General features: G+C 49.7%; 1 protein-coding gene across 1 annotated transcript in view; it reads left to right on the forward strand.

Moving 5' to 3' along the window:
• The window catches only part of Nrde2 (NRDE-2, necessary for RNA interference, domain containing), a 34,479-nt gene extending 23,221 nt beyond the window's left edge, over positions 1–11,258 (forward strand). The window contains exons 8-14 of the mRNA XM_075947767.1: positions 243–363; positions 1,414–1,589; positions 2,964–3,350; positions 4,271–5,196; positions 6,115–6,253; positions 10,498–10,569; positions 10,959–11,258. Of these exons, the coding sequence (XP_075803882.1) occupies positions 243–363; positions 1,414–1,589; positions 2,964–3,350; positions 4,271–5,196; positions 6,115–6,253; positions 10,498–10,569; positions 10,959–11,084 (1,947 nt within the window). The 3' untranslated portion in view covers positions 11,085–11,258. The remainder of the gene's footprint in view (positions 1–242; positions 364–1,413; positions 1,590–2,963; positions 3,351–4,270; positions 5,197–6,114; positions 6,254–10,497; positions 10,570–10,958) is intronic.
• Positions 11,259–11,398: the final 140 nt, after the last annotated feature.

Below are 11,398 nucleotides of genomic sequence, written 5' to 3' on the forward strand. Positions count from 1 at the left end.
ACAACCTGATCTTAGAAGTCACATATACCAGGGGTGGAGTAATGGGGTCTTGGAGGCTGCCTGCCAAAATAATTCCTTTTTCTGTTTTGGTGTGTGTATCATGAATTGACAGTAAACATCAGTCGTACGATGTTTTAGGGATCCTACGCTCCCCAGATAGCCAACCACCAGGGCTTATTTGGCCTGATGACTTGAGAGTTTTGCTTGTGGTTGGCCTAACTTCTGTATTTAAACTTAAACAGGTGGAATTCTTTGAACCCTTCTGGGACAGCGGAGAGCCCCGTGTTGGGGAGAAGGGCGCCCGAGGCTGGCGGGCCTGGATGCACCAGCAGGAGCGTGGTGGCTGGGTGCTTGTCAATCCAGGTGAGTGCTTCCAGGAAGTTAGGGGCACACCTTTCTTCTGGGGTAGGTTCCCCTTTATGACTATTTCCCTGTAGAATGTCAGCAGGACATAACCAGAGCCCATGGACTCCCATCTCGGCGTGCAGCATTAGGGGCCTCTGAGTGTTCTACAGTTGCTGTCACCATTTTGTGTCCCTCCTGCCAGGTCCAGTTTCTCCATCCCACAGCGTCACTTGTTTTCGCTGTTCATTTCTTCCCGAGCATGCGTTGTGGTGTAGGTCAGCCACAGTCTGTGTACCCTTCCCTGAGAAGTCAAGGCTCTTGTGTTGGCTGTCGAGTAGGACTGCCCTGAGCACAGACGCCGAGGCCTTGTTGCTTGCCTTTGTGTGCATGCATGTGAACCTCAGTTCTCACCTTTCTGCAGCTGTGATGGGAGCCTGGTAGCTTTATAAGATGCAGCCAAACTCTTGCTGGATGTGATCACTCGGTTTTCCTAAGCCCTTCTTTAATACCACATGTGCAGACTTAGGAAACAAAGTGAAATGAATTGTCGGATACCCTAAACTAACAAACAGTTTCAAATCAAACTGCAGTTATAAGTCATAATTAAAGGTATAATGCCACTGGCTAAGAATCAGATCGGTTAACCAGTACAGTTATAAATTTTCATTTGTTCAAACTAATTACCTCTAGCTAGCTATTCTTAAAGTGAATTAAAATGAAATGAAATTAAGAATCCAGTGAGTCACATGTAGGTGGTGGCAACATTAGGACAGATCATGTTTTTGTCATCTCAGCAAATTCTTTTGGGCAGTGATATTCTAGAACTTCATTCTCCATTCTTGGTGTCCCCCCCCGCCCCCCGTGAACGCATTAAACACATCACCATCCGTTCTTTATCTACTTGTTTTTCCTGGGACCCTCCCTGCTTCACGAGAGTCCTTGAGCCAGGGAGGCAGCATGGTTGTTCTGTCTGTGTGCCACATGCCCAGTGTAGCTGGAACAGAAGACAGACGGGGGTGATGTTGGCTGTACTTTCTGCTCCAGTGAAACAGATGTTTCCTTATCTAGATGAGGATGAGGAGGAGCCAGAAGAGGATGACCAGGAGATAAAAGATAAGACTCTGCCCAGGTGGCAGATCTGGCTTGCTGTTGAACGTTCTCGAGACCAGAGGCACTGGCGGCCCTGGCGTCCAGATAAGACCAAGAAGCAAACAGAAGAAGACTGTGAGGACCCTGAGAGACAGGCATGTACCCTTCACTACAGCAGAAAGCGCTCTCTCTCTCTCTCTCTCTCTCTCTCTCTCTCTCTCTCTCTCTCTCTCTGTCTCTGTCTGTCTGTCTGTCTGTCTGTCTGTCTGTCTGTCTCTGTCTCTCTCCAGTTATGCCTGGTAGCCAGAAGAGGGCATCAAGTACCCTGGCTTCTTATTCTCCACTATTTCTTTTGAGGCAGGGTCTCTCACTGTTTTGATGCCTGGAATTGATCCAATCTTCACAAGATACCAACTCATTGTTTGGCCTGTGATACAATGTGTGTGTATAGATTGAGACTTTCTCAGTGGATGAGGCTCTCGTGACCCTCTTTTGAGGGGGTGGGTTGCTCTTGCCCACTTGCTGCTTGTCACCTGAGCCTACAGGCTGTCCTGTGGCAGTGCTCAGGCAGTGAGAGCTAGTGGATGCTGAAGAGTGTCAGATGCTGGAGCCTGCATGCCTCGGTGCTGACAGCGTTTGATGCCAGGCTCAGAGTAAGGGTGGACCAGAAGCTGAGCAGCCTCTGCTGAAACCTCAGCAGGCCTGGTGCGGGGAGCAGAGAGCTTGGGAGCCCTCAGGTCCCTTTGTTGGTTGAAGCTCTGGGATGTTTAAAGGGAGGAGGATCATTGTTTGGTGTTTGAGGATTTCAGAGAGTTCACAGTTGAGTGGATTTCTGGAGCAGACTGTCTGAGCAACTTCCTGTCATTTTGCATCTTTTCTAAAAAAGCCCAAGGAGGAAAAGCTTTCTGGTCAGTTGGTGGTTCAGCTTGTCGAATCCTGGCTATCCACTTTTATTGTGCTTGGACCTAGTTTCCTCTACCGTGGGCAGGGTAGTGTCCTTGCTGTGGGTTAAGTAATATATGAAGTCACGTGCAATTAGGCTGCTAATTGCTCTTTACAGTCCTTTGCTTCTGCTGCCCCCCCTCACCTGTACCTGTGCATCTGTCTCTGAGCAGTATTCTCTTCTGAAGCAGATTTCTAGAGAGAAACAACAAAGAGTGAGTCTCCCACCCTAAACTCAAAGGTCTCTGTAAGGTTGTCTGCCAGTGCAGCTGCCAAGTTGTTTGCTTCTGAAGTGAACGTGGGTCTAGGTTTTCTGTGAGTCCAGCAGGTTGCTTTGGAAGCTGTTGACTTTAGCCCATTGGTCTTTCCCTCCTTCCCAGCACTCCCTGGGTGTGCGCAAGTTCTCATTGCACCTTCAGGCTGCAGCTTGCTGTTGTCCAGCTGCTCACGTTGCCTGGGGAGGCCTCTTGATTTTTGTGTTTTGCAGAGAACTTAGCTGCTCAGGTTGGGTTAGTACTGTCTGAAAAGAGCCGTGAAGCCTGTGACAGCTCTTGTGTCTCATTGACTGTGTCTTGTCTTGCTTGCAGGTGCTGTTTGATGACATTGGGCAATCTCTGATCAGACTTTCCAGCCCAGGTCTTCATTTCCAACTCATTGAGGCCTTTCTGCAGTTCTTGGGCGTGCCTTCCGGTTTTCTTCCTCCAGCCTCCTGCCTTTACCTGGCCATGGACGAGAGCAGCGTCTTTGATAGTGAACTTTATGATGAAAAGCCCTTGACTTACTTCAACCCTTCATTTTCGGGCATTAGCTGTGTTGGCTACATGGAGCAGTTGGGCTGTCCTCGCTGGACCAAAGGTCACAGCCGAGAGGGCGAGGATTTTATCCGCAATGTCTTCCACCTTGTGCTGCCTTTGTTCTCAGGCAAGCAGAAGTCTCAGCTCTGCCTCTCCTGGTTGCGGTATGAGGTTGCCAAGGTAACTGCAGCTGCCTCCTCCCTCATTTCAAGTCAGTGTCTCAGGGGATCACTTCAGATGCATGCCCCTGGCGTCGTTGTCAGTGGCTCCTGCCATCACCACAGATGTGAAGGCAGGCAGGCAGGCAGGCAAGCAGGCAGGCAGGCAGGCAGGCAGGCAGGCAGGAGACAGTCCAGTGCTTGGTCTGATGTCGGCGATTATCCAGGCACTTAGTGCTAAGAACCAGCGTCAGCCTAAGCAGGGTTAGAGGATCTGGGGCTCAGGGCAGGAAAATAAGCTGCTTACCCTTGTGCTCTATAGCTGTCGGCCATGCAAGGTGAGGTCCCAGACTCTGCTCTGCCCTCTGCTGGCCAGTATTAATACTGCATTCTCATGAATAATATGTTCTCAGTTCATTTAAAAAAATACATATGCTTTGGTAATTTCATACATGTATACAATGTATTTAGATCACATCTACAGAGTTCCCCCAGCTCTTCATGGAACCCCCACCCCCTTCATGTTTTAATATATAAGTCCTAAAACTATCTGCAGCTAACATACACCAGGTTGTATGAAAATTGTGTCTTTGAAAAGTTCCATTCACTGGATGACTGAGTCATGAAAAACATGGAAGAGAGATGTGGGGTCCCAGTATATTTCATCGTTTTCAGCCCTCAGCGAGCTCTTGCCTTGGACAAAAGAGCAATGTGGCCCACCTCTTGGAGATGAATATTTGGAGTGGGTGGGCCTGTCTGTTGGGAATTCAAGTGAAAACCGGGTTGTGTGCATGCTGGCACCTGTGGCCACGGTAAACCCCAATTTCCTTTCTAGTTCAGAGAGCTGGTGTTAGCCAGATTTGACAGGAAGTGTGGGGCTGCTGCCTTGTCAGTGCCCCCCAGCCTGACGGGACCTATTGCTGTTCTTTTCTTTTGCTATAGGTCATTTGCTGTCTACACACTAAAAAGAAGCGATTAAAGTCTCAGGGAAAGAACTGCAAAAAACTAGCCAAGAATCTCCTTAAAGAGCCAGAAAACCGCAACAACTTTTGCCTCTGGAAACAGTATGCACACCTGGAGTGGTTGCTTGGCAACATAGAGGATGCCAGAAAAGTGTTCGATACAGCACTCAGCATGGCAGGCAGCAGTGAGCTGAAGGACCGTGAACTCTGTGAACTCAGTCTGCTTTATGCCGAGCTGGAGATGGAACTGTCGCCTGACTCCCGAGGAGCGGCCACAGGCCGAGCTGTCCACGTGTTAACGCGACTGACCGAGAGCAGTCCCTACGGGCCCTACACTGGGCAGGTCATGGCCACTCAGGTTCTGAAAGCCCGAAAAGCTTATGAACGTGCTTTGCAGGACTGTCTGGGACAGACTTGTGCCTCAGACCCAGCTCCTGCAGAGTCCCTGGACTGCCTGGGGAGCTTGGTCAAATGCTTTATGCTTTTCCAATATTTGACTGTCGGGATCGATGCTGCTGTGCAGATATATGGACAGGTGTTTACCAAGCTGAAGGGCTCTGTTCTCCCGGAAGGCCCTGGCCCGGAGGACAGTGCCAGGTCCCAGAGTTTGAGCAGTGTTCTCGAGGCCGTCACCCTGATGCATACCAGTCTGCTGCGATTCCACATGAACAGTAGTGTGTACCCTCTGGCTCCACTCCGAGAGACGCTCTCAGAGGCTCTAAAGCTGTACCCAGGCAACCAGGTTCTCTGGAGGGCATATGTACAGATTCAGAATAAGTCCCACAGTGCTAACAAGACCAGGAGATTCTTGGACGTAGTCACCAGGTCTGCCAAACACTTGGAGCCGTGGCTGTTTGCAATTGAAGCCGAGAAGATGAGGAAAAGACTGGTGGACTCTGTTCAGAGGTAATTATGCAGTCTCTGCTGGGCCTCGCAGGCCTTTAGGGATGGTTTCTGTTCCCAGCCTCTTGCCAGGTCTCAGGCCTGCAGACGCGGACAGGGCACAGGCCCTGCACATCTGCGCGCTGCTCTAGATGTTTCCGCTAACAGACTGAAAAGTGAGAGAGGCACTTAGGAAGTAACCACTGGTGATCGTTCCTGCGCCAGGCCTGGACCTGACCCTTGTTTCTGGTGTACTGAGATGTAATAAGAGCACTGTGCTGTCAGCCATGGACTCTAGAGCTTAGACTTGTCACCTGGGTGACTTTGGGTAAGCACTTTATCTCTCGGACAGTTTCCGCTTCTGTCAGATGAGAATCGTGCAAGAATTGACCTCATGGTCTTCTCAGGTCCAGTGCAGCAAGTGTGTGGCCTGAAGATGGTCCAGTGCTCTGAGCTTGTGGCTGCATTCATTGAGAATGGCGCCATGCTCCACATGCCGTCTTTGACATAGCTACAGGTCGTCCTGGAAACATGTGGATCAGGAGTCATGTTTCTGGAATATGTGCTGCTGCTTCACATTGGGCATACACGTTAGGATTGCTCTTAAAGATACCTCATTTTGCTTGGGTTTTGTTTATTCCATTGATAGTTTCTTCACTCCCTCTGAGTCTTGTGTACTTTAAATTAAAAGACCTTTTTCTGTCCCCAAGGAGGACTTTGCATTCTGATTACAGGGTGGGTTTGTGTACGATTCCTGGGCAGGCTCAGCATAGTACGGGAACAGCTCTTGCCAGTGCCTGTGCTCCAGTCACACCTGGGGACAGTGCTTCCCTGAGAGACTAATGGATAGGTGGTGCTGACCTTTGCATTGCTGGTCTGTCTTCCTGCTGTGGTGTTGGGAACAGAATTTGTCTTAGAATGACCTGAGTTCTTTCCTTGCAGGGTAGGTGGTAGAGAGGTCCACGCCACCATCCCAGAGACCGGCCTTACGCATCGGATCAGGAACTTGTTTGAAAATGCAATTCGGAGTGACAAGGGCAGCCAGTGCCCCCTTCTGTGGAGGATGTATTTGAATTTTTTGGTAAGAAAATATTTTTTGACACTCTCGTTTTGTCTGAATTTATGAGCAGAACAGATGCAGCTGTCTGTAGCCCCTGCCTGGAAAGGAGAGCCTGTTGTCACCTCTCACTTGGGCACTGGTTAATCTTTATTGAGCCCGGTTGAGTAGTGTCCTCTCCTTCAACATACCTGGAGAATGGAATTCAGGAGTAATTACTGGGCTTCTGTTTTCTCTGAATTGACTTCTTAAAAATTGCAACTTGGAAAATGTCCAGGGCTTTTCATTTTAAAGAAGCTGATATTCTTGCCACTCGATCATAGAATTTGCTGGTCTTTATTTAATTTTGTTATTAAACGATAAGGTTCAGTCAAGAATATGAAGCTCTGAGTGGGACGTGGGGCTCCAGAGCACAGGCCCTGGGTTCAGCCTCAGCACCACTGGAGAGGAAGGGGGAGGAAGACCATCTGGCCTAGCTCTTAGAAGTCATGTGGGTGCCTTTCCGAGGGACCCAGAGGACATGTTACCTAGGACAGCTTGGAGCATGCTGGGAAAATGGGCACATTCTTAGGTCGGAGCTATGCCAGTCCTCATCACCAGGGGTCGCACCTTTGTCTTCATGAAGTCTTTTGTGTCTAGATGTGTTCCCATGGTATGTGCGTGTGTTCATATGTGTTGCATGTGGAGGCCAAATGTTAGCCTTGGGTGCCATTCCTCAGGTCTATTCACTCCCTCCCCGCCTTTTAAAATTGAAATAGGGTCTTTCACTTGGTTTAGAACTTGTCAGATGGACCAGGCTGGCTGGCCTGAGAGCCCCAGATCCCCGTCTCTGCCGCCCCAGGGCTGGTTTAACAAGTCTATGCACCACACTCATTTTCTTTTTGTTTTTTTACACAATGTTCTAGGAATCACTTTACCAGCTGAACTGTGTCCCCAACACTTACAGTACTTCTTTAGAGCCAGAAGCCCAGGTTTATGGCTGACTTCCATGCGGAACAGAGGGTTATATGCAGAAATGGTATTTGTGGTGCGTCCTGATTTGACTGCCTGGCAGCCTGGCGCAGCTAGCAGGAGAATCTGGTTTTAGACAGACCTCTCCCTGAGTTGCCTGTCTCCCTCAGTCTTTCCAAGCCAAGGAAGGAGATTTAGAGTGAGCAGGGGGCACCTGTGCATTCGCCAGTTTCATGTCCCCAGTGTTCAGATGAACACAGGGAAAGGTCAGTTGACAGAATTTTTACTGAGACTGCAACGAGCCAGGTTTGCATGGGTTGTCTACAAAAAGCTGCTGTTGCCTTGAAAGGTCTGGCCCTTAAGGAATCTGTGTCTTTGATGAGGTTGTGTAAAGCAAGGACTGATTAGAGCAGTGACATGGCCTGGCCATTCCCGAGGCAGCTGGGTAGGCTCCTAGCACTCTGTTAATTAACTACAGGAAAAGGGACAAAAAAGCTCAATTACAAGTTGCGGTTAGCAAGTGGGGGGTTTGGGAGAGACTGCTGTGGCAGGCCGCCGGAGGGAGGGAGGCTTGTTTGTATACCGGGGCCTCTGGGTGGTGTGTAGACATGCAGTCTGTTAGTTTTCCCCTGCAGAAATATTGAGGACAACAAAGCCTACTGTTGCTTGAATCAGACAGCAGCTAAGTTTTCCTACGTAAGTTGTCAGATGGCAGCCTCAGTTTGAGGGATGTTCCAGCTGTTACTCTGTGCACATCAGCACTTTGAGCCATGCTGCTGGTGTTGAGAAAGTGACAGTTTCGTCCATGACTCTGGTTGTGTTCCTACACAGCAGCGAAGGACATCTGAGTAGATAGTCAGCCATTATGTGACCAGCTGTGGCATTTCTGGGTTGTCCCCATTAGATTCTCTTTACCTTCCATGCAGTTTGCTGTTCATCTCTTGTCTGCTCATCTCTTGTCTGCCCATAGGTCTTAGGCCACTTAGAAAGGCCTTCATTTTCAAGGCTGGTGGGAGAGGAAGACTGCATGGCTTTCCTCCTAGCACGAAGGACGAACCCCTCCCAAGCCTCAGTCTCACCTCAGGAGGTCACACAGGCAGTACTAGAGAGAGGCGGCTCTTACATCTGGGGAGGGCGATTCCAGTTTATGTGAGTGGCTTAAAAATGACATGAGCAAACAGATAGTAGTTAGATGCGTGTGTTTTGAGGTAAGGGTCAAATTTCGCAAAAGCCTGAAGGCTTTGTCTTTTTATTTTTTGAGAGCTGTTATGTCCACCATCTGAAGGCACACATCAGCTTGGAAGGCATGAAAATGCCAAAGCAGGCGATTATTAAACTCTAGTTAGCTTCTGCAGAAGGTCCTGGCTTGCCTGGTGGTAGCTGCCCCTTGTGGAGAGAAGACCGCGTGTGAGTGCTGGTTCCTGGGCTAGAAGGTGAAGCCTCTGTGTAAGCTCTCCTTCCTCGGCACCAGAAGGACTCAGATACTCAGAGACAGGGGTAGTGTGCGAAGATGGTCCATCTATTTTTTCCCATCCACAGTTTTTCCAAAGAGAAATTACCAACTGAGAAGTAGACTGAGCAAGGAAATGGGAGATGCACACTTCAAATCAGCCTCCCTAGGATGGGGATTCGGGATATTCACGGGGTAAAGAAACATGCTGCATGGGAAAGGTGATGCATTGTCTGCACTGTGCAGTCAGACCTCACCGTTCTCGGGATGCTGTTCTCAAATGCGGAAGTGTGGCCTCCTGATGTCCAAGGTCACACTAATAAGACAAATGAAGAGCCATGGCCATATCAAAAATGGCTTTCGAGCCCCTAAACAGTAACTTGGCAACACATCAGATGTGCTGTCTGTAGCTACACTAGTAGGAGACTGATAACACAGTCAGCTGTGGGACTCACAGAACTGGTGACTGAAGCCAACTGAAAACAGGCAGCTAGAAGTGAGAAGCTCTGGTGTGGTGACGGGCCAGCTGCAGCTGGTGGCCGGTCATCATTAAAGCTGGGGTCCTGACCTCCCAGGTCTAGGAGATCGTTTGATAGCTGCATGATGGAGAAGGGCTCTCCCATCCTCAAAAGATGTTTTTTAGCAGCAAAACATCCACATTTACAGTAGTAATCCCTTCCTTTAGTGAACGCCTGGTGCACGATTGTGTTCACTAGTCAAGGCTGTGGCTTTGGAGCAGCTCCCTTCTTTGTTCGCTGTACTTCCTTTGGTTTGCACGGAGGCTGCGAGTGCTCTGGGATGTTCTTGGTCTGCCTGTGGAGACATGGTTTCCTAGGTACAATACTGTGGGGTAACAGGGAGCTCTGGGAAGGAGGGGCTGACCCTAGCATGTTTCTATGAGCGAGGACTAGTGGACATGAAGAAGGTAGGGTCAGACGATGCGGGTAGCGTCCAGGAGAAACTGTTCTAAGAGGGGCAGGTACATGCAAGGCCACGCCTTAGAGTGTGACATCATGGAAGGCAGGCTCTCCTGACTCTGGGTCCTTCCACACCTGATCTGGGAAGGCAGCTTCCTGTGGTAACTTAGGAAGAAAATGCCAGAGAGAGTTCCTACGTGAGGCTAGCCTCCTTGTGCCTGGGCTTACTGGGGTCCAGGATTAGCTGTCCATAACTGAGAAAGTGCAGTAACACAATTTTCTTCTTCCAATAAAAGAAAAAAACAAAGGCTTCCACTTTGTACACACACCCCCCAGTTCCAGGAGATCCAGTAGAGCAGCCTAGGTGAGAGCTGTAGAGAGGCCAACATCAGGCTACCTCTAAGGCAGAGTGGCCTCTAGGCTCTGACAGAAAGTTTTAATAAACAGTGGGCAAATATGCCTTTGAATCTTCAGTCATTGTTTTACTTTAGTCTTCTTACTTAGTCCAGGCTGGTTTAGGATTTGTCATCCTCCTGCCTCAGCCTCCCTATGTGGATGTGCCATCATTCTTGTCTTGAAGGCCTTTCAGAGAAATGACGTAAGTATTACCCAGGGGTCCTGGTTATTTCTCTCTGAAGGTAATTTTCACAAAATGGCAGATCATTTTCTGTGCTTATGAACTCATCAGCCTCACCTCGTGGACCTGTCTCATCCTAAGCACTGTCACCAACACCTAGACACAAGGCTTCAGAAGTTAGCAGTGTTGACCGATCCAACACAGCTGTGGCTTAGAGCATTCTCTGGCACCTGGGAGCCATCCCACGGGTTGTCAAGATGGTGTCAGCCCACACAGACCAGCTTTGGTATCTGAGGGCAGGTGCAGACTGCACTGTAGCCTCAGCCTCTCTGCCTCCACTACCCACCTTAAACCATCTCTCTCCCTAACTTAGGTTTCCTTAGGAAACAAGGAGAGAAGCAAAGGTGTGTTCTACAAGGCCCTCCAGAGCTGTCCCTGGGCAAAGGTAAGCTTTCAATTTAAACACAGGGCTGTCTTCAGCTTCCCAAGGACCTTCCTGCAGGCCTCTGCCCAGAGGTGTTAGGGTGTGGCCTTGCAGGGCAGTGCTGTCATCAAAAGGCTTTTCCTAGTGACACTGTCCTGAGATGGGGCTCCATGGGGTTAGCTGCTTTCCCAACATTCCCCTGCAGTGCCCAGATGACAAGGTGTTGGGAAAGCAAACAGGGTGAACTGTAGTGCTGCCAACCCTGCTAGCCATGTACAGTGAGGGCTTCACTCTGTGTCTGCCGCCATGTGTAGTCTCCTCTGGACGTGCTGAGCGGGGCAGGGCCTGGCTGGGACCTCCTTTCTTCTGCTCCATGCTTCCGGGCAGTGTTGGTCTTTCTCTGCTGCTAGGTGCTGTACATGGATGCCATGGAGTACTTTCCAGATGAGCTGCAGGAGATCCTGGATGTGATGACTGAGAAGGAGCTTCGTGTACGCCTGCCCCTGGAGGAGCTGGAGCTACTGCTGGAGGACTAGAGTCAACCTCCGCAGAACGGAGCGAGCGAGGACAGTGGGGCCCAGGAGAGCCCCAGCTGTGCAAGGGCTTTCTCCACTGTTTGGGTGGGGTTTGGACTTACTGTTTTACATATTATATATGTGATCAACTATGTACAGATGGAGCCAGACCAATGATAAACCTTTTATGGTTGAGATGTATGCAGCTTCTTATTCCTTCTGCTCAACCGTGTTCAGTCGACACTGGCCTGACGCACCGCATGTGTTTATGATCCTGGCTTAGACCTCTGACCCCACCAGCCACAGGCCTGGCTATTTGACGTTGAGACCTCCTC

The sequence above is a fragment of the Microtus pennsylvanicus genome, chromosome 14 (assembly GCF_037038515.1).
Source record: "Microtus pennsylvanicus isolate mMicPen1 chromosome 14, mMicPen1.hap1, whole genome shotgun sequence".
Taxonomy (NCBI): domain Eukaryota; kingdom Metazoa; phylum Chordata; class Mammalia; order Rodentia; family Cricetidae; genus Microtus; species Microtus pennsylvanicus.